Below are 25,612 nucleotides of genomic sequence, written 5' to 3' on the forward strand. Positions count from 1 at the left end.
CAAAATGCGACTTTGCGCCCATCCCCTTTCGCTCCCGGCAGGCCCTGCGCCGGAAAAGATGGCGGCGTCCAGGTAGAGGTGTTGTGGGGACTGGATCGCTATGGCGTTGGCGTCCGGGCCCGCTTTGCGGGTACTAGCTGGCTCTGGGAGGCTGGGCCTCGGGGGCTGCGGGGCCCCGAAACGCGGGGCATACGAATGGGGCGTGCGTTCCACGCGGAAGCCCGAGCCTCGGCCCCTGGACAGGGTGTACGAGATCCCGGGTCTGGAGCCCATTACCTACGAGGGGAAGATGCACTTCGTACCAGGGCTGGCTCGGCCCATCTTCCCGCCGTGGGATCGCGGCTGGAATGATCCACGGTTCCACCGCACCGCCCCGATGCACGAGCAGCCTCTGTACAAGGACGAGCCCTGCTACATATTCCACCAGCGCTGCCGACTCCTTGAGGGTGAGGCCACAGGGCGAACGGGAGGAGACCCTGTTCTGGGTTCAGGACTAACCCGACCCGGGGGAGGGTCTCGGTTTCTTCCTCTGCGAAGTAGAGCCACAGGGACATCCGTCTTGTGAGAGTTGTCAGGATCAAGTGGGATGTAAAGAGCAATGCTAGGAGAGAGAGCTGTGGAGAATTTGAGTGTGTCCTCTGCAGGGTTATCTCCTCATGTCACAGGATCGCCAGCTGGAACAGGGATTTGCTTATACACGCGTGGAGCGGTGATAGCTGAAGGGACTCCAGCCAGCCCGGGCCTAGCAAACATGGCTCTGGAAGGCCTTCCCCTTCTTTCTCATTCCCTCTGCCTTGATAAAAAAAAAAAAAAAAAATCGTTAGATTACATTCCTAAAACTAGCCTTTCTCCCCCCTCCCCCCCAGATCTATTCCTTTGTATGGCCACTTCCTCCTGAGGCTGACTACCAAGGTCCAGCCATCAAAGTATTGAAGTCCAGTAACCCCCCCCCCCCACTGACCTAGTTAACATGCCCAATTAAAATTAAACATATCCTAACATGGGGTTTTCTTCTTTACCTTCATAAACTGTCGTTTTCCTATGTGCCACATCTGTCTCCTCTCTTTCCAGAAGCAGTTCTTTGTCCCACTTTGGGACAGATACCCCTTCCCCCTTTTCCTTGTTCCCTACCCCCCACTCCCATTTCCTTTTTCCTTTCCCTTCTCCCTTGTTCTCTATCTCCTGTCATTGTCTCTTATTCCCTGTCCTTTGTCCCTCTGGGGAAAATACATCTCCTTTGTGCTGAAAACTTGGTCTTGGGGTCCTGAGCCAATACTTTTCCTTTCAATAGTGAAACCAGGTCTACAACACTAGTTTCCTATGTCAGTGTCTTTTGTTAAAAGCCTGGGATGTATAAAGGAATTTGTACCCAAAAGTCTACCCACTTAGGGGCCTGTCACTCTTAAGAACAGATCTAAGTGTCTCAAGACAAAACCAGTCTGCTTCTCATTGTCGTCAGGAATTATTTTCCAGAGGTGATTATTAAGAGTACCTTTCTTCATTCTTCAAACGTCCATCTTCACCCAGATCAGGACGACGATAGGGCAGGGTCCTAAGTGCAAAAGCAATTGAGGTATGTGGGAGCAGGATTTTCCAAAGGATAAATAGGAAATAAGGAGATCTAACAGGGCTTGAGGGCTAAGAAAATCAGTCATAAGCTTGGGAAAACTGGTAACAATGGGCCAGCCTCTTAGAATGCCCACTCCTATACCTACCTGCAAGCTGATTTTCCTAGCCATTAGCCACTCCCAGTGGACCCTGAACGTGCTGTGAAGGATCTCTTACTACATAACCCCTTTGATTGTCACTGGTAATGGACGACAAGTGTTCTAGAAGATCGCACTCATCAAACTGTCTGAAAATGTATCTTCTGCCTGCACTTTCAAAAGTCATAAAGAGGTCTTAATAAAATCACAACAAAACCTTGCAAAATATGGGCCTTAGAAGCCAATGAGGGTTATGGAGAGATGGTGGACTTGAGGGGAGACAGGCGCAGGTTCTCCTGCTTGTGTCACCTTAAAGATAAGTGGCTTAAAGCAAACTCCTCCATCTTGTCCAAGTTTCCCCTTTTGTGACACATTCGGTAAATGGTAGCTCTAAATACTATATATTTTGTTTATGTGCTAGAGAGTCATAAACATTGGCTCTGTGGTGGCTAGCAATAACGTCACAGAGCTGGGGTCAGCTAATTAAGTAGCTCCTTCTTTTTGTAAGTAAAGTTTTACTGGAAAACAACCATGTGCACGTATACGTTACTGCCCATGGCTGCACTTGTGCAACAATAGCAGAACTGAGTAGCTGTGATGGACTCAGACATAAGTTTGGTATGCATGGGCTTCTCTAGTCAGGGATAGGATATGGATTACCAGAAGGGCTGGTCCAATGAGCTAGCCTCACAGCTTCCATTTCTCTGCCTGTAGGGAGTCAGCAGGGATCTCAGCTGTCTTGAAAAAGGTTTGAATCCTTCCCATGGCAGGCACTGCACTCAGTCCCATAGTCAGCTCACCACCTTGAAGTAGGTCATTATTCATGAAGTAATACTCTTTTTGTCTTTTTGTTTTTGTTTTTGTTTTTCGAGACAGGGTTTCTCTGCAGCTTTAGAGCCTGTCCTGGAGCTAGCTCTTGTAGACCAGGCTGGTCTCGAACTCACAAAGATCCGCCTGCCTCTGCCTCCCGAGTGCTGGGATTAAAGGCGTGCGCCACCACCGCCCGGCCTTGTCTTTTGTTTTTTGCATAGGGTTTCTCTATAACTTTGAACCTGTCCTGGAACTAGCTCTTGTAGACCAGGTTGGCCTCGAACTCACAGAGATCTGCCTGCCTCTGCCTCCCTAGTGCTGGGATTAAAGGCGTACTCTTGATCTACTCTTTTCTTTTGGTTTTGTTCCTCAGATGTCTCATATCAAACCCAGCCTTCTCTTGAGGCAGCCTTTTCTTCATAGTCCTACCTGGTTGGCATGAGCATCTCTTCCTGAACTGTCTTCTCTCTTTTTGTTTGTTTGTTTTGTGGTGATTGTCCCAAAGGTATGAAGCAGGCTCTCTGGCTAACTAAGACCAAGCTAATAGAAGGCCTTCCCAAGAAAGTGCTTAGTCTTGTTGACGATCCAAGAAATCACATAGAGAACCAAGAAGAGCGTGTTTTGGATATCATCTCTCATGCCCGTCTCTGGCACTCCACTGAGGACATCCCCAAGAGGGAGACCTACTGGTGAGTTTCCCCAAAATAGGATTTTCAATTGAGAAATATGGAGTTACTTTAAGTTGTTTTAAGTCTTCAAATGTCATTTTTTTCCTCCAAGCCCAGTCATTGTGGACAGCCTCATCCAGCTGTGTAAGTCCCAGATTCTCAAGCACCCTTCTCTGGCCAGGCGGATGTCTACCCAAAACTACTCCTTAGCCACCACCTGGAACCGAGGTTAGTCATCCTGTATACTAGAAGGTCTTGCTGGGTTTTCTTTTTCAGTTTGTTTATTCTCTCTGGTGCTCTTAGCCCTGTCTCCACACTCCAGCCCTTCCATCCTGCTCCTGCCACATACTCTTAGCGTTCAGACACGCCCTTTATAGGGTCTCACTACACAACGCCAACTTCAGACTTGTGATCCTGTAGTCGGCACCACCATGCTCCTTCTCATTGCTGTTTTTAACTGCTTCTAAGTCGCCATTCAATCATGGACAGCTGACCGTATCTGCTGAGTACCCACAGTGTGCTTGGGAGTTTTTAAATGCTGAAGACAAGGGAATATTAGAACACATTGCTCTCTACCCTCACCACACTCAGCAGCTGTCTTTCCCTTTCCATACTTCTGCACCCTTCCACATCCATGTTAGCATACTTTAGAGTGCTTCTTTCAACACAGCAAGTCTTTTTGACATGTTGCCTTGTTTGAAACCCAAGGCTGTCATTTATCATGGGCTATCCACCTAGTCCAAGTCTTACCACCCATCCTGCTGCTCCCCCTGTCCGTAAGTTTGTCACTTCCAGCTTTTTGGTATCCAGCTTTCCCACCTGCCTGCCTTTGTGCATGCTGTGTGCTTGGCAGTGCATGCTGGTGTTTCGGACAGGTGTGTCGGTTCAGGTGGTCTAGGTGATGGGATTGTGGAGCAAAGAAAACAGCTGTGGAATACCTGGGACCTGGGCTGTCTGTTTGAGCATGTTTCCCCATCTCCCCTCTTTGCACATGGACTTCTGGCAAGGAGTCAGCCTGGCAGAGGTAATGGCACCACTAAGGAAATTAGTGCACCTCATTAATGGAGAGTACTTGTTGGCCCATTGTCAAGTGTTACCTCTAATTAAACTGCCCCATTTCGAGCTGTCACTGGAGGAGGGATGTGGAGGGAATTGAATTAGAAACCACACTAGAGTGATCTGTGGGGAGAATCTAAAACCCAAGGTTAGGAGAGGTCCAGGCACATTTGTTGAGGAAACAGGAAATGCCTTAGGAAACCAATCTTGAGGTACAATTACTGCAGAAGTGATCCATCTGCAGATGTAGCATCCATTTTTTTACATATCTTGGGAGGCTGCACACTAATTAAATGGCAGTGCCATTGACCAAACCGGTTTCTGATCTTAAAACAGTCCCAATCCATTACCTTCACATATAGGGATTTTACTCTCTGAAACCAGGCACCTGCAGAGGGTGGTGCCACTCGGAGATAGTCAGGATTCAGACAACAGTCTTTCTAACCACATTTTGTCAGGTGGCATGTGGCTTCCCATGGGAACAGTGCAGACACCATTTCCACATTTTCACACCAGGCTCATTGGTTAGTTTGCTGCGATAATGTCTCCTCTGGCCATCTACATTCCCATGTAGAATACATGCTAATCCAACTTACCTGATGAGCTCAGATCTGGCTGGCTTTTCTCGCTCTCTTGTTAAGACGAATCTGGCCCTTTGCCTGGTCTGAAACCCTCCCTTCTGCCCCTGCTCACAGTACTTCTCTCTCCATGCCTCTTGTCCTCCAGTGTCCTGTCCCAGTCACCCTGGACTGCTTTTGCATGCTAGTCTTCATTTTCAGTGCATGGCAGACTCCTCTCCAGAGCTCTTCCACCAGAGACTGGGACGTTGGGCAGTGTCTGAAGACAGTATTGATGGTCGTGACGTAGATGGTGTGAGCAGGGATGGAGATGGAATTCTAGTGGCCAGAGCCCAGAGCTGCAGCCGAACATGCATATGCACAGTACAGCCCCCTCGATGAAGAGTTAGCTGATCCCAGTAACAGAGACCCACTCTTCTCCTTCAGATACCCTTTGCTGTTGCTTTTGAGCCATCTCACTGTGGAGCCCTGGCTGACCTTGAACTCACTGAAGTCTACCTGCCTCTGTCTCCCAAGTGCTTCCTCTGCTGCCCAATTTGAAGGTTTTGCTTCCTTCCGGGGCCCTCTGGGTTTAGCAGAGGGCTCTGTCTGCATATGGCTCTGCTTTCCCCAGCAGCACTTGCTTCCTAAAGGGCTCCTTGAGAGCACAGGGTAATTCTGCCCTGTTTCTGGGTCCCTGGCTTGGAGCTGGTGCTTGAGAAGATGAAGGATGCCCACAAATCAGGAGCCTTGGGGTTCATTAGAAGAGCACCCAGGGAGAAGAATGTTCTAGTTCCTTACCCTCTCAGGGGCTCAGAGTTAATGTTCTAATGCCATATGTGTGTCCTATGACCAGGCTGGTCATCTAGAGAACCTGCAGCAGACTTGGACTTGAGGTTTGTGGAGGATGACGGTTTCACACTTTGAGACCTGTACGAAGACCAGGTTAGACTAATCATCTTTCCCCATTTTAGAGTCTCTTCTCCTTCAGGTCCGAGGTTCTAGTGGTGCTATATTGAGAGCCAAGGACCCTCTGCCCACCATTGCCTCCAGAGAGGAGGTGGAAGCTACCGAAAGTCACATTCTCGAAACCTTCTATCCCATTTCTCCCACCATCGATCTTCAGAAATGCCATGTCTATGGCGTGGAGGATGACACAGGTGAGCAAAGCGGAGCAGAGATGAGGGTGTGCTTTTTCTTCATAATTCTTTAAGAGAAAGGATGTACTAATAGTTCTAGGTGCTTGGCAGCACATATGTGTTATCTTCTCCTAGAATCTGTGTGGCAGCCCCTGCTTCCTAACTCTTAATCGGCTGCCATTCATGTTCACAGTCACTTCCCCCAGAAATGCTGAACTTTCAGTCTCAATCAGGGACTTTTCATTTATCTTCCCACAGCCCTGAGTCACCCTGGATCTTGACACGTCTCTGTGCTGGGGTGTGATTGATTTTCCCGTCTGGTTCCCCTCTAGACTGCAGGCTCCTCACAGGCAGCAGCAGGCTCCATTTGGGCTCTCCTTGCTTCCTGTCTGGAGCCCCGTGTGGAGTGGAGTATGTGCCGGGTGTCCGTGCCCTGCAGAGTGCAGCAGCCCCGTGTGGAGTGTGTGCCGGGTGTCCGTGCCCTGCAGAGTGCAGCAGCCCTGTGTGGAGTGTGTGCCGGGTGTCCGTGCTCTGCAGAGTGCAGCAGCCCCGTGTGGAGTGTGTGCCTTGCCGGGTGTCTGTGCCCTGCAGAGTGCAGCAGCCTGCAGGACCAGGCCTGCAGGGAACCCCGTCCCTCAGCGAGCACTCTTCTCCTGGCTTTTCCGAGCTGTGTCCCCAGTGTCGTTCTCCTTCCTCTGTACCCACGTGCACTGATTCCAGGCACTGTTTCTAGAAGCCTCTAACCCACCAGAGATTTATTCATAGTCACTCGAGATATTCATGACTTGACAATGTCTTGTCTGAAGTGAACAGGTGCTAACCTGAAGCTGTGAAGTACGAGGCAAGTCATTTGTTACTAACAGTAGAGTACTGACTTCTGCTTTCTCCTTAGTAATGACCATGGCTTTTAGTCACCCATGTGTTGGTGTCACGGTCATCTGTGCGCTTGGATGAGAGCAAGTGGGAGGAGTTAGAATGTGTGTGTAGGAAGCACCTGCCACAAGTTGGCATGTATTTTCTGTGAGGAGCCAAAGAGTAACATTTAAAGCATTGTGGCTGGGTTTTACAAGCCATCTCCGGCTTCTGTCTCAGCTCCTCAGTAGCCATCCATAGATCTATGAGCATGATTATGTACTATTGTCTCCTGTGAGTCTTTATTACCTGCCCTGAGTGTCCTGAGGCTCTGTGGCAGGCTGATTAGTCTATGCCTCCTCACCTCTCCTGTCTCTTCTCTTGCAGGATTCCGGGAGGGCTACCCTTACCCCTATCCCCACACCTTGTATTTCCTGGAAAAGGCCAATTTAAAGCCACAACGCTTCCTTCCGGAACAGCTAAGGGCCAAGATGCTCCTGTTTGCTTTTGCAAATGCCCTGGCTCAGGCTCGGCTCCTCTATGGGGTATGTGTGTGCAGAAGACCATAGAACTGCTTTCTGCGGGCTTGGCCTCCTTCTGTAAAGACCACTCCCAGGAAGAATAGATTGGGGACGGACTTTGAGTTTGATTGAGGAATCTCAGGAAAATGCACTTCCTCTTTTTTTAAAAGAAAAAAAATTTATTTATTATGTATGCCTGCAGGCCAGAAGAGGGCACCAGACCCCATTACAGATGGTCATGAGCCACCATGTGGTTGCTGGGAATTGAACTCAGGACCTTTGGAAGAGCAGGCAATGCTCTTACCCTCTGAGCCATCTCTCCAGCCCAAATGCACTTCCTCTTAACTTGTAGCAACCAACTGACCTCTCTTGGGGTCTGGTACTTTATCCAGACACAGCTGTCCTTGGTGTCATTTGGAGCTCCACTTCCCAGTATGCCATAGGCTCACAGCGAACTAATCACTTCACACTGCAGTTTGCAGCAGGAAGTGTGGGGGAAGGAGGGGTACAGGGCATACCCTTCTCAGAAGCCTGTGTGTGTCTGGGCTCCACGCCCAGGCTGCTCTGCAGGGTCAGATTTGGAGCACGCGGCACCATCAGAAGACCCAGGAGGTGAGGCCAGGCAGTCACTGTCAGTTCAGGGTAGGTATAGAAACAAGATACCACTTGGTGGTGGCCCTCAATATTAAGAGGAAGTCCCAGCACCTAGATGGTGTAGAATGGAGGCTGAGTGGTTGAAATGAACGCTGTCTCAGGACGAGGAAAAGGTTTGGTTACGGGGTAGGAGTGGGAGCATGGGGCATATTTCTGAGAGCTCCTGTTCTCTCAGGTCTTGAGTAGAACCTCAGGCCCGTGGTCCTCCCAGGAGTGAGGGAATTAGGATTTGCTCTGTCCTACCTGGGGTGGGTGCTGGCAGGGTTGGTTTGGTTGGCTGCCTGAGTAGGGAGTAGAATGTGCTGTTCTATACTGAGCACCTGACACACCCCACACGTTAACAGCTGTAGACTCCAGTGTTGTCCTGGAGGAGCTTGGTGAGCGTGTACTTCATAGACCACTGAATCGAAAGCTCTGGAGTAGGGCCCAGCAGTCAGCATTTAAAAAGCACTTGGGGTGAGGTTCGTGCAAACTGGGGTTTGGAAACCCTGCACTAAAGTTGTAGAGCTTCTCACTTGGTTTGCTCTTTTGAACAACCTGTGTGGCAGGTGCTGTTAGTCTCACTTTGTAGAAGAAGAGACAAGCTCAGGAAGGGTAATTTATGTTTCTGATCATATAGCCGAAGACCTGGAGTGGGCTGGGGATATAACTGAGTGGCGGAGCATCTTTCTAGTGTGTGTAAGTCCCCAGGTTCAGTCCCCAGCATGGTAAGAACTAGAACCAGAGAGATTAGCAACTGTGGCATCCTCATGTGGCCTTATTATGTCTTAACAGTGGGCAGATAGTGGGCAGCTGGCTTTAGTCCTATTCCCTCGCTGTAGACTTCCTGAACTCTCTGTAAGATTGGGTAAAATCACTCACGATCCCACAGCTAATGAGTGGAAAAGCAGAGGCTGATCTGTGATTCCTACAGCTTCTAAAGGATGTGCTGTCCCCAGTTTGGGTGGAGGAAGGGAACAGCAACATTCCATGTTCCAGGCCATGGGCTCAGTGTAGTCTCTGCCAGATATCGCCAGAAGGGCCTAGGTAGCAGTGCTGGCTAATTACCGCCCAGTTAGATAGAATAGGCAGCCTCCTCCACCGTCTCCAGGTACAAATTATTCCTGGGGCCATGAAGTTGAGCAGTTATGGGACGAGCCTCCATGTAAAAGGTAAAATTGCTGAGAAATTTATGTACTACCTGCAGTTTTATTGATCTGTAGAGGGAGATAAGAGTCAATACCGAATCTCAGCTAACACTTAGAGGTACTTCTCTTTGTATTTATTTCTCATGCAGCTAGCACAGGTATTTCTGAGACCAGCATCCCTGGTGTGGCACGTACTTGGGACTTCCATTAGCTAGTCCTAAAGTCAGGTGAGCCCTGAGGGCAAGGCAGCAGTATGTTGCATCAGGAGTGCCCTGCTTCTCGTGGCTGGACTGCAGGATCTGTGGCCAGTAGCAGTCTGGATTACTACAAAGTATGCAAAGGCAGGCCATAGAGTTACCCAACAATCACACTTAGGAGCCAGGCAGTTTGGGGCACACCTTTAATCCAGCACTTGGGAGGCAGAGGAAGGTAGATCTCTGAGTTCCAGGCCAGCCTGGTCTACAGAATGAGTTCCAGGACTATACAGAGTTACGCTGTCTTGGGAAAAGAACAAAAACAAAAACAATCAACCAAAAAAAAAAAAAAAAAACCCACTTAAGAATGAAAGAGGCGGGCTCGAGAGATGGCTCAGTGGTTAAGAGCACTGCCTGCTCTTCCAAAGGTCCTGAGTTCAATTTCCGGCAACCACATGGTGGCTCACAACCATCTGTAATGAGGTCTGGTGCCCTCTTCTGGCCTGCAGGCATACACACAGACAGAATGTTATATACATAATAAACAAATAAATATTTTAAAAAAAAAAAAAGAATGAAAGAGGCCCTGGTGTCAGATAGATACACTGGGACACCAGCCACAGCCTGGACAATGGGGCTACCTGACTTAGCCTAAACCTCTGGGTGGCCTTGAGCAAATGCCTCGATACCTGCACTTCAGTCTGTGAAGCAGGAATATACGTCTGTCTATGAAAAACAGGCAGGGTGTCTGGACTAAGCTCCTGTAACTCCTGAGTGTCGTTACTGCTACGGTGAATCAGTACAGGCCCTGACTGTGACATGCCTGGAGTGTACCCTCCAGGAGTGTGACCCGCTACATGCTGCAGTAAGTAACTGAAGCTCAGATGACTGACTGTGGTGTAGACGGTCCTGCTTTCGGGAGTACCCAGTGATGTCGGGCCCTCGGGAGCAGGGCAGACACACCAGCACGTCTGGTCAGTCTGACTTCAGACAGGCCAGTCTGCCAAGTTGGGTCTGTGTCTTCATCTGTCAGATAGAGTGAATGGCAGGTCTAATGATGAGCTTCCAAGTCAGCCTTTGATAGCTGATGTCACTGTTGTCTTATTGGGTAAGGCAGAGGTTTGAGGGATTTCCTCCATTAACCTCCTGGCTCGCCTGAACTTCAAGCCTTGTCCAGTAATTGCCAGTCAGCAGTGGGAATGGGTACTGGGGTTGAAGAGCAGGTTTCTGGGGTCTTGAGGCAGAGAAGGCCAGGCTAAGTGAGGAGAGGCCTGGCTGGGTGAGGAGAGGCCTAGCTGGGTGAAGGGAAGCCTAGCTGGGTGAAGGGAAGCCTGGCTGGGTGGGATGAGGTCTGGCTGAGTAAGGGGAGGCCAGGCTGTATGCGGGGAGACTGGCTGTGGACTGTGGAACTCCTCGGTCTGCCTTGACTGTCCTGAGGTGAAACCATGGGTGTTTTAAAGGGTGGAATTTGGGCCCCCTGGTGTGCATTCTTCCGCCACATCGTTTTCTTGTCCACTTTTCTTAGAACACCACCAAGGTCTTGGAGCAGCCCATAGTTGTGCAGAGCGTGGGCACCGATGGGCGTGTCTTCCAGTTCCTCGTGTTGCAGTTGAACACCACAGATCTGGCCTCTAATGAGGGCATCAAGAATTTGGTATGGATAGACTCAGACCAGCTCCTTTACCAGCACTTCTGGTGTCGCCCAGTCATCAAAAGGAAGGTGGTGTTGGTAAGTCCAGATTCCTCGAGCCTGGGGATTACAGCGGACCTTGACTTGTCCATCCAGGGTGAACAACCACATCTGCCTCCCCTCCTTTTCAGTTTCTGCTTTGGGAGACTGTCCCTGTGCCCACTCCCCGGCCTGCTTCAGTGCCTTGCTGGGCCCTGTGGCAGCATCACACTGGCCTTGTGGGAGGACTGCAGTCACTGTCAGCACACGGGTGTCCTCCTGTGCCCCTGCTGCACCCAGGGCTCAGCTGAGTCCAGCCTGCTCTGCAGTGGCTCAGGCTATGATACAGTGAGAAGCACTCAGGATGAGAGGGCAGAGCACACAGGCTGGCTGCGTGCAGACTGGCTCAGTGGAGTTCTGATAGTTACACAGTCAGTTCTGCAGTGACTTCCAGCCTGTCAGCGTGTCTCCCCTGTGCTGTGTGAGTTTGGACCCCTCACTGGCTTCAGCCTCTTTGTCACATGCACAGTCACCAGCCACACCCCCGTCAGTCACATGCTAGTGTCGTCTCTCTCCAGGCTTCAGTCTCCAGGCTGCCTTTCTCCTAGAGTTGAACTCAGTGGCAGGCCTGCTGGTCAGGACTCCCGCTTCACCTTTCCAGTTCTATTCCTGCCTCCACACCCACCACCATGGGCTTGGGCGCTAATCTTGCTTTGGCCCTTCCCGCCCTCATGTGTACCCCTCCTTTTCCTTTTCTTCCAGGTTCATTCTACTTAAGGGAAAGTCAGTAAGTTAGTCACACACACAGACTCCCTTTGTCTCTTTGTGTTGCTTCTTTATTGAGGTCTGTTACCCTTTGTCAATTTTTAAACACCCGATTAGAAGTTTCCTGAGGATAGGAGCCAGATTCACATCCTTCCTGGGCCTCCAGCAGTGGACACAAGCAGGAGCCTGCAAGCCAGTGTAGAATGGGGAGATCTTGTCATGTCCCAGTGGTTGGAGTGAGGGGACTTAGGAAGCAGAGCAGATGACGCGGCTGATGGGGCCAGCAACCCTCAGCACATCTGCAGTACCAGCTCCTCAGTGTCCTTGGTCATGGAGAGCTGATGTGGGGGAAAGATGGTGATTCGCCGGGCACTAACGAGTCACCTAGAGCCACCTGTCTCCTTTGCTGTCATGGATCCTAATGGTCTGTGTTCTTTCTAGGAACCCGCTGGGCCTGTTGATTTCCAGCCAGAGACGTTCAGGAAGTTTTTAGCTCTGTATTTGCATGGTGCTGTGTGAACTTCAGGAGCCTGACACCCTACTCCTGCCTCTAAGGAGCTTACGTCCTAGGAAGGTGATGCTGGGCCTGGCAAGCCTCCCACGCCGTCTCGGTCTGGTGGTCTTGCTGGCAATAAAGAGTCTTTGTATTGCATTGGTGTGAGCTTGTCTGTGAGGTGCTGAATGTTGAGCACGCCATGTGCCTCCTTGCCTCTTACAGGTACAGGCCCTGGACCAGCTGTGCTTTGAACTCATCTGGACTCAGATGAGTGGTGCCTGAGTTTCGGTTTCCTCATTCAAACCCTGAGGCTAGTACCACTTCCCTTGGAGTTTTAGGTCTTTCTCTCCCCCACCCCCCTTTGTTTTTGAGACAAAGTATTGCTGTGTAGTTAGTCTTGCCTTGAACTTGCCATCCTCAGACCTTAACATCTAGAGTACTGGAATTTCAGGCCTGTGCCACCTTAGCCTGTCCCTTGTTTTTGTTTTCTTTTGGTACTGGGGATTGACCCTATGAAAAGTACTGTACCATTGAGTCACATCCCTGCCCCCGCCCCCTTTCTAATTTTGAAGATTCTAGCTTTGAGTCTGTCTGGCCTGCCTCATGGCAGGTACTATAAATGTGTGCTAAGTTCTTGTAGAAATTTTTGTTTTTAATGTATACAGGTGTTTTGTCTGTTTGTATATGTACCGTGCGTGCCTAGTGCCCAGAGAGGCCGGAAGACAGGATCAGCTAGCTCCCTCAGAACTGGAGTCACATCTGGTTGTGAGCTGCTGTGTGGTGCTGGGAGCCAATCCTGGCTCCCGTGGAAGGACAGACACTGCTCTTAACTGCTCAACTATTACATTGAACATACTCACATCCCTCAGATTCTTCATTGTAGAGCCCTAGTTTCCTGCATCACGGGCTTACTTGATGAGTTTCCCGGTTCAGCTGGTCTCCAAATAACATCAAGTCCCACTCGACATTGTGCCTTGTGCACAACAGGGTGGTTGTACGGTAAAGGTCACTGTTGCAGGCATGTACTGCATGGAGCATGTGGAAGGCACCTCATCCTTTAACATGAGCACTCAGGAGGAGTGGCCCCACGCTCCCACAGCTGATGCTCCGAGCCAGCTGCCCTCGTACTCACCTGGGCACAGAGACCTGCGTGTGGACGCTTGCAGAGAAAGCTGGCCCAGCGCCTGTGGGGAGCGCAGGTGAACACAGGAGAGAGAAGGAGCGTGCCCACTGCATCTGTGATCACACCTGGGGCCTCGGTGGAGCCCACAGAACGCAAGAGCCACATTGCTCATACATGGGTGAGCCTATCTATAGGGACTTTCCACTTGTCACAGATCATCGGGTAACTGCCACTGCCACAGAGGGCACGGCCTTGGGTGAGGTGGCCCTGTTGGCTGTGAATACTCAGGCTTCCTATGGAAAGAACACAGAGAGACCTTGGAGCTGGGTAACATCATCCAACAGTGTTAGCCCTGGGCCACTCAGTGTGTCCCACCCCTGCTAGCTCTTCATAGTTAACTTCATAGCTTTGCAGGGGCTACGGGACTTGGGGAGATGTAGGCAAGAGGGGTCACCAGGAAGATGTGAGAAAGGAAGGAGCCTGGTGTGTCAGGTGCCTGGGAACAGGGAGTGTTGGGGAGCTGGGATGGCAGTTGGGATGGTTCATGAGACCTTGAACACCAGGTAACTTTTGTACCTTTCTCAAGTCCAAGGTAACACTCCAAGCAACCCCTAGTCCTCCTCTCAAGATGTAACCCAGCTTGTTTTCTGCATGTCACGATGTGTGTGTCGTAAGCACACAACTATATATACTTAGTATCCTCCCTGTACACTTACCTAGCCTTGGGAGTCTCAGGGTCCCGCCACAGCAGCACAGACAGTATACCCCTTCTTCCTGTGCTGCAGTTGTGGCTGGAGATGGCCGTACAGGTTGTCTCTGGGTATTATAAAATGCGGCAGCAAGCAGCCCTGCTCGTGGCTCTGAGTCTGCTTTGCCAGCATAGCCATAGGGTAAATTGGTGGCAGTGGAACTGCTGTGTCACGAAATTCATTCAGTGCTGGTAGAGGATGGAATGGCAGATGATTGAAAAGGCCAGCTGCAGGCCACTGTGGTGATTCTCCTAGGCTGGAAGCCTGGCACCCTAAGTCCTATGAGGCTGGCTTGTTGCTGGTGAAGAGGGCGAGATGAGCAGCCTGAGGGGAGGAGGCTCACAGTAACTAGCGCAGTCAGCCCATAACCTTGCGGCCTGAGATCTGATGACCCAGCATGGGCCAGCGTTACAGGGTTTGCAGTCCGTGTCCCCCTAGCTCCAGAGTGGGCACCTCCTGCCTGGTCATAGTCCTATCACAAGGCCCCAGAGCCCACAGCACAAAGAACCAAACCGAACACAAAGTGCAGTGTGTCTGTGCTGAGGCAGGGGGAATGGTGGGTATCCCCACCCCCATGGAGATGGGGAAACTGAGGAAGCTGATAAGCCCACAGGATTTACTGAAGTGCTAGAAAGTTTCTAAGTGGTGACAACTACCACCTCTGCAGAGAGGAATTTCCTCCCCAGCTTCCCTGTGCCCAGCCTCCTTGTCTCTTCCACTCTTTTCTTTCCCCAGTTTTCTGAGACAGGTTTTCTCTGTGTAGTCCTGACTGTGCTGGAACTCTATGTAGAATAGATCCGCCTGCCTCTGCCTCCTGAGTGCTGGGATTAAAGGTTTGCACCATCACTGCTGGGCTGCTTTGCTTTTCTTAAGGGGTGACATTATGTCTGTGTGGCTCATGGCCTGACGACAGGGGCCTCGCTGGCCAGCCTGAGTCTGAAGGAAGGGCAGGAAAGGGACAGTCACACTCGGCATGAAAGGCCTAGAGGACTTGAAGCAACAGAACTGGGGGCAAAATGACATTCGCATAGTGAGCCTGAATGTGCCCAATCCATGAAGAAGCTCATTCCTGCTGAGGGTGGAGATTGACAGCTATAATCCAAATGCTCAGAAGGTGGAAGCAGGGGAATCAGAGGTTCAGTTTCATCCGTGTCTACATTGGGGATTCCTGCCCAGCCTGGGCTAAATAAATCTTTATTTCAAATATATATATATATATATATATATATATATATATATATATTAAAGAAAGAGAAGGTTGGTTCAATTCAGTCTCCAGGGAATTAAGTCCGGCCTGGGAGGAGGCCATTCCCCACATCCAGATGCCCCACATTCTCCTCTGTAGAGTTTGGACAATGTCCCTGTTCACGATCTTTCTCCCTTGAGTTAGATGGGCTGCATCTGACCAGACTTCCCTCAGATCAGTTTGGAGTCTTAGATGCCCCAGCTGGAAGAGGTTCACTTTCTGCCCACAGTGCCCCTCGGCAGGTGTTAGCCAGAGGCTTGGTGATCCCACTTGGAGGACTGTGTCTGTCACTCACTCCTTGTGGGCCCAAGGCTGGAAGATGCTGCAGTCAGCGCAGACTCCTCCTCAAGTTGAGTCCCTTGAAGCAGGCACAGGACCTGATGGTGCCAGACTGTTCCTTTAATATGCCCACATGAGTGCTGAGGGTCACCGGGTATGGGGAACCTCAACGGCCCAACCCCTCTGGGAACTTCTCCCATCCAAGTACCAACCAGGCCCGACCTTGCTTAGTTTCTGAGATCAGGTGAGATCAGGTGCATTCTGGGAACTTCTAGAGACATGTATTTTCTTCTGCTCAACTCTAGTACGTGCTCCTTGCCTCAGATGACAAGTTACCAGCCACTTGATCTCCTCTCATAGTAGTTCACAGAGTGTCTAGTATGTGCCAGACCTGAGCAAGGCTGTGGACACAGAACGACAATACAGGTCCTGCAGACACAGTATTTGCACAGAACTGTCCTACACGGAGGCAAGTTAGTGTGACCTTGGCCCACACCAGCTACTGGCCACTGCCTGGCAGAAGGTAAAAATCTTGAGGAAGGCACTCCTAGCAAGGACATACTCGTGAACCTCTAGCAGCTGAGGATGCTAGCACTACATTCTCAGGATAGGGAGGCTACACACTAACAGGCCCTATGCATCAATGACACGGAAGGGTAGGGCAGACCTGGAGAACATTTAGAGCCAGTGTGAGCTCTGAGCTGGGTATGGACTGAGCAGCACACATGCAGAGTCGCTGGTCCTCATCCCCATAGCATTTGCAGAATTGCACCTGGACATATTTGCCAAAACAGGAAGTGCAAGTGACTGGGTAGCCAAGCTTCCAGAGACCTTTCAGAGGTGGCAATCCAGCCAAATCAGGTCTGGTGTCAGAGTGAGCTGGCCCTGGAGTGGCATTTCACTTGTATTTTAATAAATAAAACTTGCCTACAGATCAGAAAAGAAAAACAACCACACTGGCCAACCTTATAGACCAGGCAACAATAACATGCACCTTTATCCCAGTAGCCACACTAGCTTGCCATAGAAACCAGGTGGTAGTGGTGTCAGAACTAGAGATTATAAAATGGGAGGAGACAGCTCTTGGGCAGTTTCATTCTGAGATTTCCAGGAGGCAGGATCGCCATTTCAGACTGAGGTAGAGATTAAGAGTTGGCTGTTTTGATTTTTGAAACTTTAGGCTGAACCCCAATTTCTCTGGGTTTTTATTAATCATGCTTCATGGTCCTAACTCCAATGCCACCCCTGGGAAAGGTTTGTATGTCCTCCGCTGGATATTCACCCACCATGGGTCCTAGAAACCAGACCTCCTCAAACACATGCACCACCCTTTCCCCAGCTGGCTTCCACACTTACTCACAGGGGAATGCCCTTTCTAAGTACACCCCTTCGATCTTTAGGTGCTCTGGTGAAATGCCATCCTGGAGCTTCAGCTCCCGAGCCTCAGTTCTGACTTCTGGGTCACACCCACCATCTCCTGTGGGGACCCTTCCTAAAAAGGACTGGATGGTCCTAGGATAGCCTGGTGTCTCCTTTCCAGAACTGCTCCATTTCTCAGTTCACAGAACTAGGCTGGGCTGTGAGTAGGGCAGGCAGAGCAAGCCCAGCACTTCTTGTTCAGGATGCTGCCACCTGAGGGATCATGCTTCATGCCAGCTACCTCAGGCACATCTCCCCAGACCCATCTAGGGAGCAGGTTTGCTGCCCAATGCAAGATCTTCATCTCTTGAGTTCAGCCTGTAGAGAGCAATGTGCCCCTTCCTAGAACATACACGATTTACAGGTTTCTAACCCAGACAGACCAACGTGAGGACTCCCAAAAGTGTCAGGACTAGAGTCCTGAGGTTCCCTAATCACACCTCTGGCAATTTAGCCATTCACACTATTCCAGAATTATAAACCGTGTGTCAGGCAGTGTGCTGGGATTGGGGACTCAAGCTGGTAGTCGCAGTACCTGTCCCCAGGAGTTCCTAGGCTGCCTAGTGGTCATTGACAGTAAGTTGTCTCTGGATCTGCAGTAGCAGGTACCCACAAAGGCCACCTTTTCCCCACCTCGAAGTCCCTGCCCACAGGTGACAGCACTGGGGACAGACACCAGAGTATATTCCAGGGGTGGTGACTGACTCAGCAACCTTCAGTTCCTCCACAAACACCCACTGAGCCCCTGCCAGGAGACAGGCTCTGGCTTAGAGAAGGCAGACACTGACTCATCAGCACAGGGCCCCTGAGAACTCAGCTGCCACAGGTGAGGAGCATCCTCATGGTGGGGATTTGGGGACTTGGTTCCAGGAACAGAGGGCAGCGAGAACCAAGGTGTAGGTGACAAACTGCATCAAGTGCCAGGTGGTGAGAAAGGCAAGGGTACCAGCCCTCGGGGTCTACCAGTTACCACAAGCTTTGACCCGTGCCATGATCTCTCAGCTCCACCTTTACCTACCTTTGCTAGTTCCGTTTCCATTTCTGATCACTGGGGACCCCAGAGGACCCGTCTCCAGGTGTCGGTCATCTAAATGCCAACTCCGCAAGCTGGCCACTAACAGGAGCCTAGACATCCACCTTCTTTACTGCCTATCTAGGTGACTCAACCCACCCAAAGAGTTTTTCCTGTCACCTGCCAGACCCTAAAAGGGTCTCCATCATTCCTGTTTCGCTTAGCGGGCAGATGTCACCAAACACACGATGAATGGATGAACGCAGGAAGAGTGAGGAGCCCCTGAAGTACATCTTTATGGCACTGAGAGGACCAAAACGAGGCCAGGAAACAGAACAGGAAGCTAACTGTCCAGGCCCCAGCTGCCAAGGACTGGGGTTTCACAGGGTCTCGGGAATGGACAGGAGAAGCCCAGCACAGGATAGAATGAACCTCTCTATTTCTCAGTACAATCCCTAGTCTGGTTGTTTATGTCCAACCTCCAGGCCCAAGGCCAAGCCCACAAAGAGCCCAGGGCTGAAAGAGGAGGATCCATTTCCATCCAGCCCCCTTTTCCCTGACTAGCCCACACAGCCAAACCCTGGGGAGTTTCGGGCATTCAGAGATCAGGGGCTCAGGGACAAAACAGTGGTGACTCTGGAGTATCCCCACCCCCCAGGTCTCCTGGGGTCTACAGTCTGAGGGTAGCTCTTCTGCCTCAGGGAAAGGTCTCTCCAGCAAGACCAGCAACCCCTTAGAGATGATAAGGACCAGAAGAGAAGCAGAGGCCAGCTGGGGAGACTGCAGACTGACTCCTCTGCTCCTGCCTGAGCTTCTATCCTTCCCTCCATGGGACTCATGCTGCTCAGGGCCGGGCTCTGGCCTAGCCCTGAAAGTCTTGGTTAAGCCCGAGCAAGGCAATGACAATACTCCAGTGAAGGAAGACCAGGCTCTGGGTGGCCATGGGCTGTGGGAAAAGAAAGCAATGCAGGTGGCCTCTCACCTCGGCAGACCTGAGATGGCTTCTCCCACACAGCACCCTCTCCACGGCTCCTATCTGGAAGCATGAATGAGGAGACCGTGCAGCAACTACCTCGTCACAGATGCTGGTGTGAGTGCCACAGCCTGCATCACCCACTGCTCCAAAGGGATGCTTCCCCAATAGTCAGCAGCCGCGGAGAAAAGTCTAGGACTGAACCTAGGGTGTCCGAGCTCCTTCCCGTCACACCACCTTTCCAAGGGTGAGTTGGCAGGAGTCACTCATGAGGCACTGTTGTTAGCGCCTAGATGAAGAAACCAAAGTCAGTCACAAACTAATCTATATGCCCACGGTCATGTCCAAAGGAGTGACGGTAGCAAGATGCCAGCAGGCAGAATCACAACCTGGTTCTGAGGTTCTTGGGAAAGTGGAGAGCACTTGGTTCAAGCACTGGCCATCCCACCCACACCCCCAGAGGATGTACCCAAGACTTCAGCTGTACTTTCTGACACTGGCAACCACCAGCCTACCCCCACCCCATTCTCTATAGCCCCTCTGTAAGCTACAGGTCAGTCTGGATCACTTCCAAAATCCTTTGCCTGGTGCCTAATCCTTGCCTTTCCCACTCTTAGCCCTGCCTGGGAGATTTAATAAAAGAAAAAGCGGGGGAGGGGGGAGATCAATCTCCCAATAGCTAAACACCTACAGACTTTCCTACTATCCCAATAATCCCAGACATGTCAGGGACTTTGGGCATGGAAGCTGTTAACAAGAAGACAAACAGCCAAGGGTTTGAGGTAACTGGCGCCCACCTGTCCCAACCCCACTTCCAAGGCCACTGTATCCAGCACTGAACACAGGCCCAGGGAAAGGCAGCAGGTGCCTGGAGAGCGAGGAAGAAGTCTCAGGTGCCAGGCCCACACTCTCCTTCCTGATGAGTATCACCAGCTCCTACCCGGGCTCCCCCCAAACATGTCAGGAAGGGCTGCGGAAAAAAGATGTCCCTTTAATAAAACGTTATCAACATATATCGTACACAAACTACAATGTATCATAATTACTTTTTTTTCCTCTCATAATTCAGAACCAGACTACAAGGTAAGAAAAAACACAGAAACAGCTACAACGTTCCCAAGAATCCGCACAAGGTCTTTTTTCAGGCAGATGGTATCTCACAGAATATGATATACATGGGTCAGAAAGGGGAGGTAAGAAAACAAAGACCAGCTACAGGGGTGGGCGGGGCACGAGGAGGGTGTAAATGTACAAAGAATTCAGTGTCTTCAGGGCAAGACACAGAGGTTGCCAGGGCGAGGCCGGGGCAGCCAAGTCACCCCTCCTAGGAGAGGACGGCTCCACCATCAGGTTTGTAGGTCTTTGAAAATAAAAACAGGACCGGAGACAGCGTCTGTTTGGTTGCTGGTGCTCCCCCCACCCCCACAGCGATGCCGAAGTCTGTCCATCCAGTTCCAAGCAAATACAGAGCAATTCTAACCAATACCCATCTTTGAAAAATGACAAACAGGAGAGAAAAAAAAAAAAGAAACCCACTTCAGCCCGCCCTGCCTGTGCGCACTATGTGAGGATCTAGGGACCAGAACTTGGAAGCCAGTTCCGTGTCCCAGACCACAGCCATTCTGTGGGTGGGGCCTCTCCTACCCAGCCAGCAGGAGTCTTGCCAAGAGTGGTGGGGACTGACGGGCTGGAGGCCCCCGTGGCCGGGCACGAGGTCTGAAGAGGCAGCCATCCCGGAACAGTGTGTGTGCTGGGTCACAGCGATGGTCTCTGTTAGGCGACAGCAGGTTGGGGGCTCTGGGCGCTACGGCCACAGGGGTGCCGGTGTGTTGTGACGGCCAGCCAGATCGTCTCCTTGCCCAGTGCAAACCCCAAAGGCCCACGTGGAAGTGGTGGACTCTTCCTTCTCCCCAGACTGCCTTGGAAAGGGACCACCGATTGTAAACTGTCCAGTTTATTATTATTATCAGATGGCTACAGCGTCAGTGTGGCACCGCACACCTAGACTAGCTTTCTGGTGGTAAGACACATGGCAGGGCTTGTGGGTTTTTCTTCCCTTTTTTTTGGCCTTTTTTTCTTTTTCCTTTTTTTTTGTTTGTTCTTTTTTTTTTTTTTTTTTTTTTTTAAGAAGAAAGCAAAGAATGGGGTGGGCGTAGGGTTTGCTAGAAGCTTCCATTAAAAAAATTTTTCCCCAAAAGAAACCCCCCCAAAAACAAATTAAAAAATCCCAGCAACGATAAAATCCCAAACAAACAAACGAACAAACAAAAAGTGTCATGTACAGAAAGGTCCTTTAGGGTGAGGAGAGGGTAGGATTTTTCTGATTGCTGACTTGAAATACATTTTTTGAGTTTTTGTCCTTCATGTTTTATGGAATAAAAAGTTTGGCCTTTTTATTGCATGAAACTAAAATTGGGAAAGGTGGGGGAGTGGATGGGAGGGGTGGAGGGGAGCAGGAGACACCCTCCCCCAGCTCCTGGTATCGACACCTCACTTCTTCTTGCATAATTTCTGGCATCTTCTGCCTGCAATGCCGGCTCTCAACGTCTTGGAGAGGGGGGTCACACACTCATCGTCATGCTTGGAGAATACTGCAGGGGAGAAGCAGGGTTGGGGATGACTGTCAGGTGGGGAGGAGAGGCCATGGACTTATCAATGTGCTGACAGCCTGATTAACTACAGTGCTAGCCAGAGCAAACCTGGGGTGCAAGATGGCCATGGACAGGGTGAAGTCAAGGATGCAGGAGCGAGGTGACTCCTCTGGGGCCAGTCTATGCCTCTTGCCAGGAACTCTGGAAGCACCAGTGGCCTCTAGTTCGTATTCCTTGGAGTCAAGTTTTTTAGGGAAACCAAAACAGTAGGGTACTGGAATTTATTAAGTCCAGGTTCCTGGAGGGTGCTGTGGACTAGCAACAGTCTGAGGTTCTCCGAAGCTGTTTTCATCAATGAGTATGAACACAGAAATTCACCTGGCCCCTGTGCACCAGGGGCCCAGGAAATTCCTGCTTGCATGATCCCATGGGCCAGTGCTGCCTGACCAGTTCAGCCCAGAGCTTTCCCAGGTTTCTGCTTATGAATGCTGAAGGCTTCCAGCCTTCACACAGCACCCGCACCCCCACCCCCGGAAGGACCAGGCGGCAGGAAACGCAGTTCCAGGGTCCTCAGGCCGAAGGGAACTCCTGGGACCCAAGCACTATAAGAGTCAGGGGCTCTTGGAACTTACATTGTCGTTCTGGAAGGAGTGGAGGAAGTTCCCTCCTAGCTCGCCGTCATCTCGGGGAGTGCCTGGAGGATTGCTAATGCCACTTATGTTGTTAGGAGAATTCTGTAGAAAGAGATGAGGAGGTGAGTCCATGTCCCCAACAACCCGACCTAACAGAGAGGGTGATACTGAGGGAGGGGACAATAAGCATCACTCACTTTTGGAAGTCCATCTATGTCTCCTGATCCTAAAAGGGAAGAAGAGGCCAAGTCAGGGCATTCCTTTCTTTCCTTCTTCCACGGTGTGTGTGTGTTGAGTATATGTAGGTACTGTTTTCATGTATGTATGTGTACACACGAGTGTACACTGGAGGAGGTCAGAGATCACTGCCAGGTGCTTTCCACCTTTCTTTTTGAGACAAATTCTCTCACTGAACCTGGATTCAGCTTGCTGATTCAACTATAGATTGGCTGGCAGCAAGTCTCGAGGATCCTCCTGTCTCTGCCTCCACAGTTGGCATTAAAAGCGTGTGCCACTGTGTGCAGCTTTTACATGGCGCTGGGGATCAAGCTCGGGTCCTCACGCTTGCCAAATAAACACTACTGACTGAGCCATCTCCTCAGCCCCATCTGCTCTTGAGGCAGGGTCTTACCAAATGGCCCGGGCATGCCATGAATTCATCCTAAGTGCTCAGATGAAAGCCACACAACCATGTGCCCAGCTCTAGCTTTCTCGGGTCTCACTTATACACCTGTAGTATAATATTTCAGGCTAGCTTGAAACTTGTGATCCTCCTGCCTCAGGTTCCTGCATGCTACACTACAGTAATATGTGTCACCATGCTTGGCCCATGCCTTCTGTGTGTACTCCACCCTCTGAGAAGGACCCTTTGCTTTCTGGCTCTGTGCATGGGAGTTCACCTCAGTGTAGGCAGGAGCACTTGCTCAGGACCTTCCTGGGAGCCTAGTGACTGCGAACCATGTCCCAGGGGACCCAGCAGCTGAGGTGGAGTGGAGCCACGTGTAGGTGCCAGCTTACCTAAGGATCCATTCATGTGGTGTGGCTCCATGCCGCCCATGCCCCCCATTGGGCCATCTGAGCCGGGACCCATTGGAAACTGTGGGGAAGTAGAGGTTGGTTAGAGGATCCAGGCCCTTTGCACTCCTGTCCCGCTTCCCTGAAAGGCTCAGGCCTTGGAACCCAGCTGCTTAGAAGTGCCACCCAGGATGCTCCAAGGTGGTGGTCTCCTTGTGCAGACTTAGGCACTGGGTGCCTGGGTGGCTAGAACGGGTTCCTTGTCTTCACCCTGGGGACTGCCTAACGGAGGGGCCTGGTTTTATTAACGCGCCAACTCAGGGGGAAAGGACCCAGACCAAAGCCGCCAGCTAGCCAATTTCTCAGGTCTCCTCACGGTGTCTGGTTAGGGTTCTGATTCAGCAGCCATTACTGCACAGGAATGAATCTCGACTGACTGCACAGGCCAGACAACGACTAAAATCTGTCACCTGCATTGTACAGGTGAGAAAACTGAAGCAGAGCATAGCAAATGTTTTGCACAGATCTCCTGGGGCAGAGGAGAAGCTGAGAGTGGACCAGGGCAGCCTATTATGGGCTGTCCCTCCAACATGGGATGTCTTGGGGGCAATGGTGAAGAATCTACTCCACGCCATCCTGTCTGCAACTCTCAAGCCCACCTCAGGAAGGAAGGCCACATCTCATGGTCCTGAGTTACCAAGGAGTCTAGCCTGAATCAGGACCTGTGATGCTGACTGGGTAAAGGGTGTGAAGGGCTCGACAGGAAGTGACAGTGAGAGTTGCTGGGTCACACCTGTGTCACAGCCCCAGGAGAAGCAGCTCACAGCCATGCAGCAAGAGGGTGGCCAGCTGAGTTCCAAACACAGTCATAGACTGCAGGGAAATCAGAATGAGCTGCATGGAGGAGGTGGCAAAGCCTTAGCAGAACAAAACAGATGGCAGAAGCCATTCCAGAACTGCTGTGTGGTCAACAGACCATGGTACAGGAGGCGGCATGGAGAGCTGATGTGTGCAGGGGCTGGGGTCTTGAAAGTCACCTCCTGAACACAGGGGCTCAGTGTCTTTTTCACCTTTCCAGGAACAGTGAAGCAACTAAATTCATGCTAATTAACCCAAATGATACAAAGATGAAGGGGTGGTCACCTTATTAGGCTCCTAGGACATGGCTGTCCCAGACCAAAAAGTATCCAAAGTTGCTAACATAATACATACATCACATACGCAAACAAACAAATGCCATTATTCTAACACAAATATGACCAATATATAAAAATAAATTTGGGGTTTTTTTTTGTCTTTTTTTTTTTTAATATAGGGCATATGTAACACTGGCTACCCTTAAACTCAGGGACACGACTACCTCTGCCTCCCAAGCGCTGGATCAAAACATACACTAACTCTGTCTCCAGATCAGTAATTTTGAAATCACATATTATTATGTATTTTCACCTACTGCTTAATAACATACAAACATTCATACCTCTTACAACTGATCCATTATGTTTAGGGTTGGGGAAACTACCATATCAACTTTAGGACACTTCTATCACCACTGGGCTGGCCTTTTTAGTGTGACATTCCTGTGATGGCCAGCACTCCTAAACACTAGCACAACAGGACAGATGTCCTGCTCAATTAAACCTCTTTTTCACAAGAGGATACTTCAACTTGTGAGATCCAAGTTGAATTCTTGTTTAACTTGGCTGACCTTGACCATGGCATTTTCTGAGTTCTCCTGCAGCCTCATTTCTGAAACACTAAGCCATACTTTCTCTGGTGTGAGGTTAGTGCGACGTCCAGGTGAGCACACACACTTTCCTTTTATTCTACTCCTTTTCTCACCCGTTCTGACCAGATTTCCAGATCAGAGGCGGATATCCTTCTTGTCACACCTTAGTTTTTGTGTTTTGAGATGCGGTTCTCACTATACAGCCCTGGCTGACCCCACACTTGTTATGTTGCCTATGCTGGCCTAGAACACATGGCAATCTTACTGCTTCTCTACCTCCTCGAGTGCTAGGATTTTAGGTGTGAGCCACCTTACCACCCGGTCTCATCTTAAAAACTGTGAGTTGGTGTTTGTTTAGCTGGTTTGGTTTCTCTGTGTGGCTTTGGCTTTCCTAGAACTCACTTTGTCGACCCAGCTGACCTCGCTCAGGTATCTGCATGCCCGTCTCCTGAGTGCTGTGGTTAAAGGCACACATTGCCACCATACTCAGCAAAAATATTGCGGTGTGTGGTTTTTTGTTTTGAGTTTTTTTTGAGACAGGGTTTCTTTGCATAGCCCTTGGTGTCGTGGAACTCACTTTATAGACCCGCCTGCCTCTGCCTCCCGAGTGTGCGGACTAAAAGCAGGCATT

General features: G+C 50.6%; 2 protein-coding genes across 3 annotated transcripts in view; one reads left to right on the forward strand and one right to left on the reverse strand.

The window, feature by feature from the left end:
• Positions 1 to 41: 41 nt before the first annotated feature.
• Mrpl37 (mitochondrial ribosomal protein L37) lies at positions 42 to 12,370 on the forward strand. The gene is made up of 7 exons (XM_038335384.1): positions 42 to 446; positions 3,022 to 3,205; positions 3,297 to 3,412; positions 5,772 to 5,957; positions 7,176 to 7,333; positions 10,810 to 11,013; positions 12,160 to 12,370. Exons 1-7 carry the CDS (start codon positions 101 to 103, stop codon positions 12,235 to 12,237), a joined length of 1,272 nt encoding a protein of 423 aa, XP_038191312.1. The 5' UTR covers positions 42 to 100; the 3' UTR covers positions 12,238 to 12,370.
• Positions 12,371 to 20,953: 8,583 nt separating this feature from the next.
• The window catches only part of Ssbp3 (single stranded DNA binding protein 3), a 141,218-nt gene continuing 136,559 nt past the window's right edge, over positions 20,954 to 25,612 (reverse strand). For both annotated transcript variants that reach the window (XM_038333533.1, XM_038333532.1), the window contains 4 exons: positions 23,256 to 23,334; positions 22,436 to 22,464; positions 22,239 to 22,340; positions 20,954 to 21,606 (listed from right to left, as the gene is read on the reverse strand). In XM_038333533.1, the coding sequence (XP_038189461.1) occupies positions 21,577 to 21,606; positions 22,239 to 22,340; positions 22,436 to 22,464; positions 23,256 to 23,334 (240 nt within the window). In that variant the 3' untranslated portion in view covers positions 20,954 to 21,576. The remainder of the gene's footprint in view (positions 21,607 to 22,238; positions 22,341 to 22,435; positions 22,465 to 23,255; positions 23,335 to 25,612) is intronic.

Source organism: Arvicola amphibius, chromosome 6 (assembly GCF_903992535.2).
Source record: "Arvicola amphibius chromosome 6, mArvAmp1.2, whole genome shotgun sequence".
Taxonomy (NCBI): domain Eukaryota; kingdom Metazoa; phylum Chordata; class Mammalia; order Rodentia; family Cricetidae; genus Arvicola; species Arvicola amphibius.

Bases quoted from the DNA above. Each gene is read 5' to 3' on its own strand.
- Mrpl37 (XM_038335384.1), top strand. From the start codon at position 101: ATGGCGTTGGCGTCCGGGCCCGCTTTGCGGGTACTAGCTGGCTCTGGG. The intron at 447-3,021 runs GTGAGGCCACAG...ATTGTCCCAAAG, and splicing joins GCGCTGCCGACTCCTTGAGG to GTATGAAGCAGGCTCTCTGG. The intron at 5,958-7,175 runs GTGAGCAAAGCG...CTTCTCTTGCAG, and splicing joins TGGCGTGGAGGATGACACAG to GATTCCGGGAGGGCTACCCT.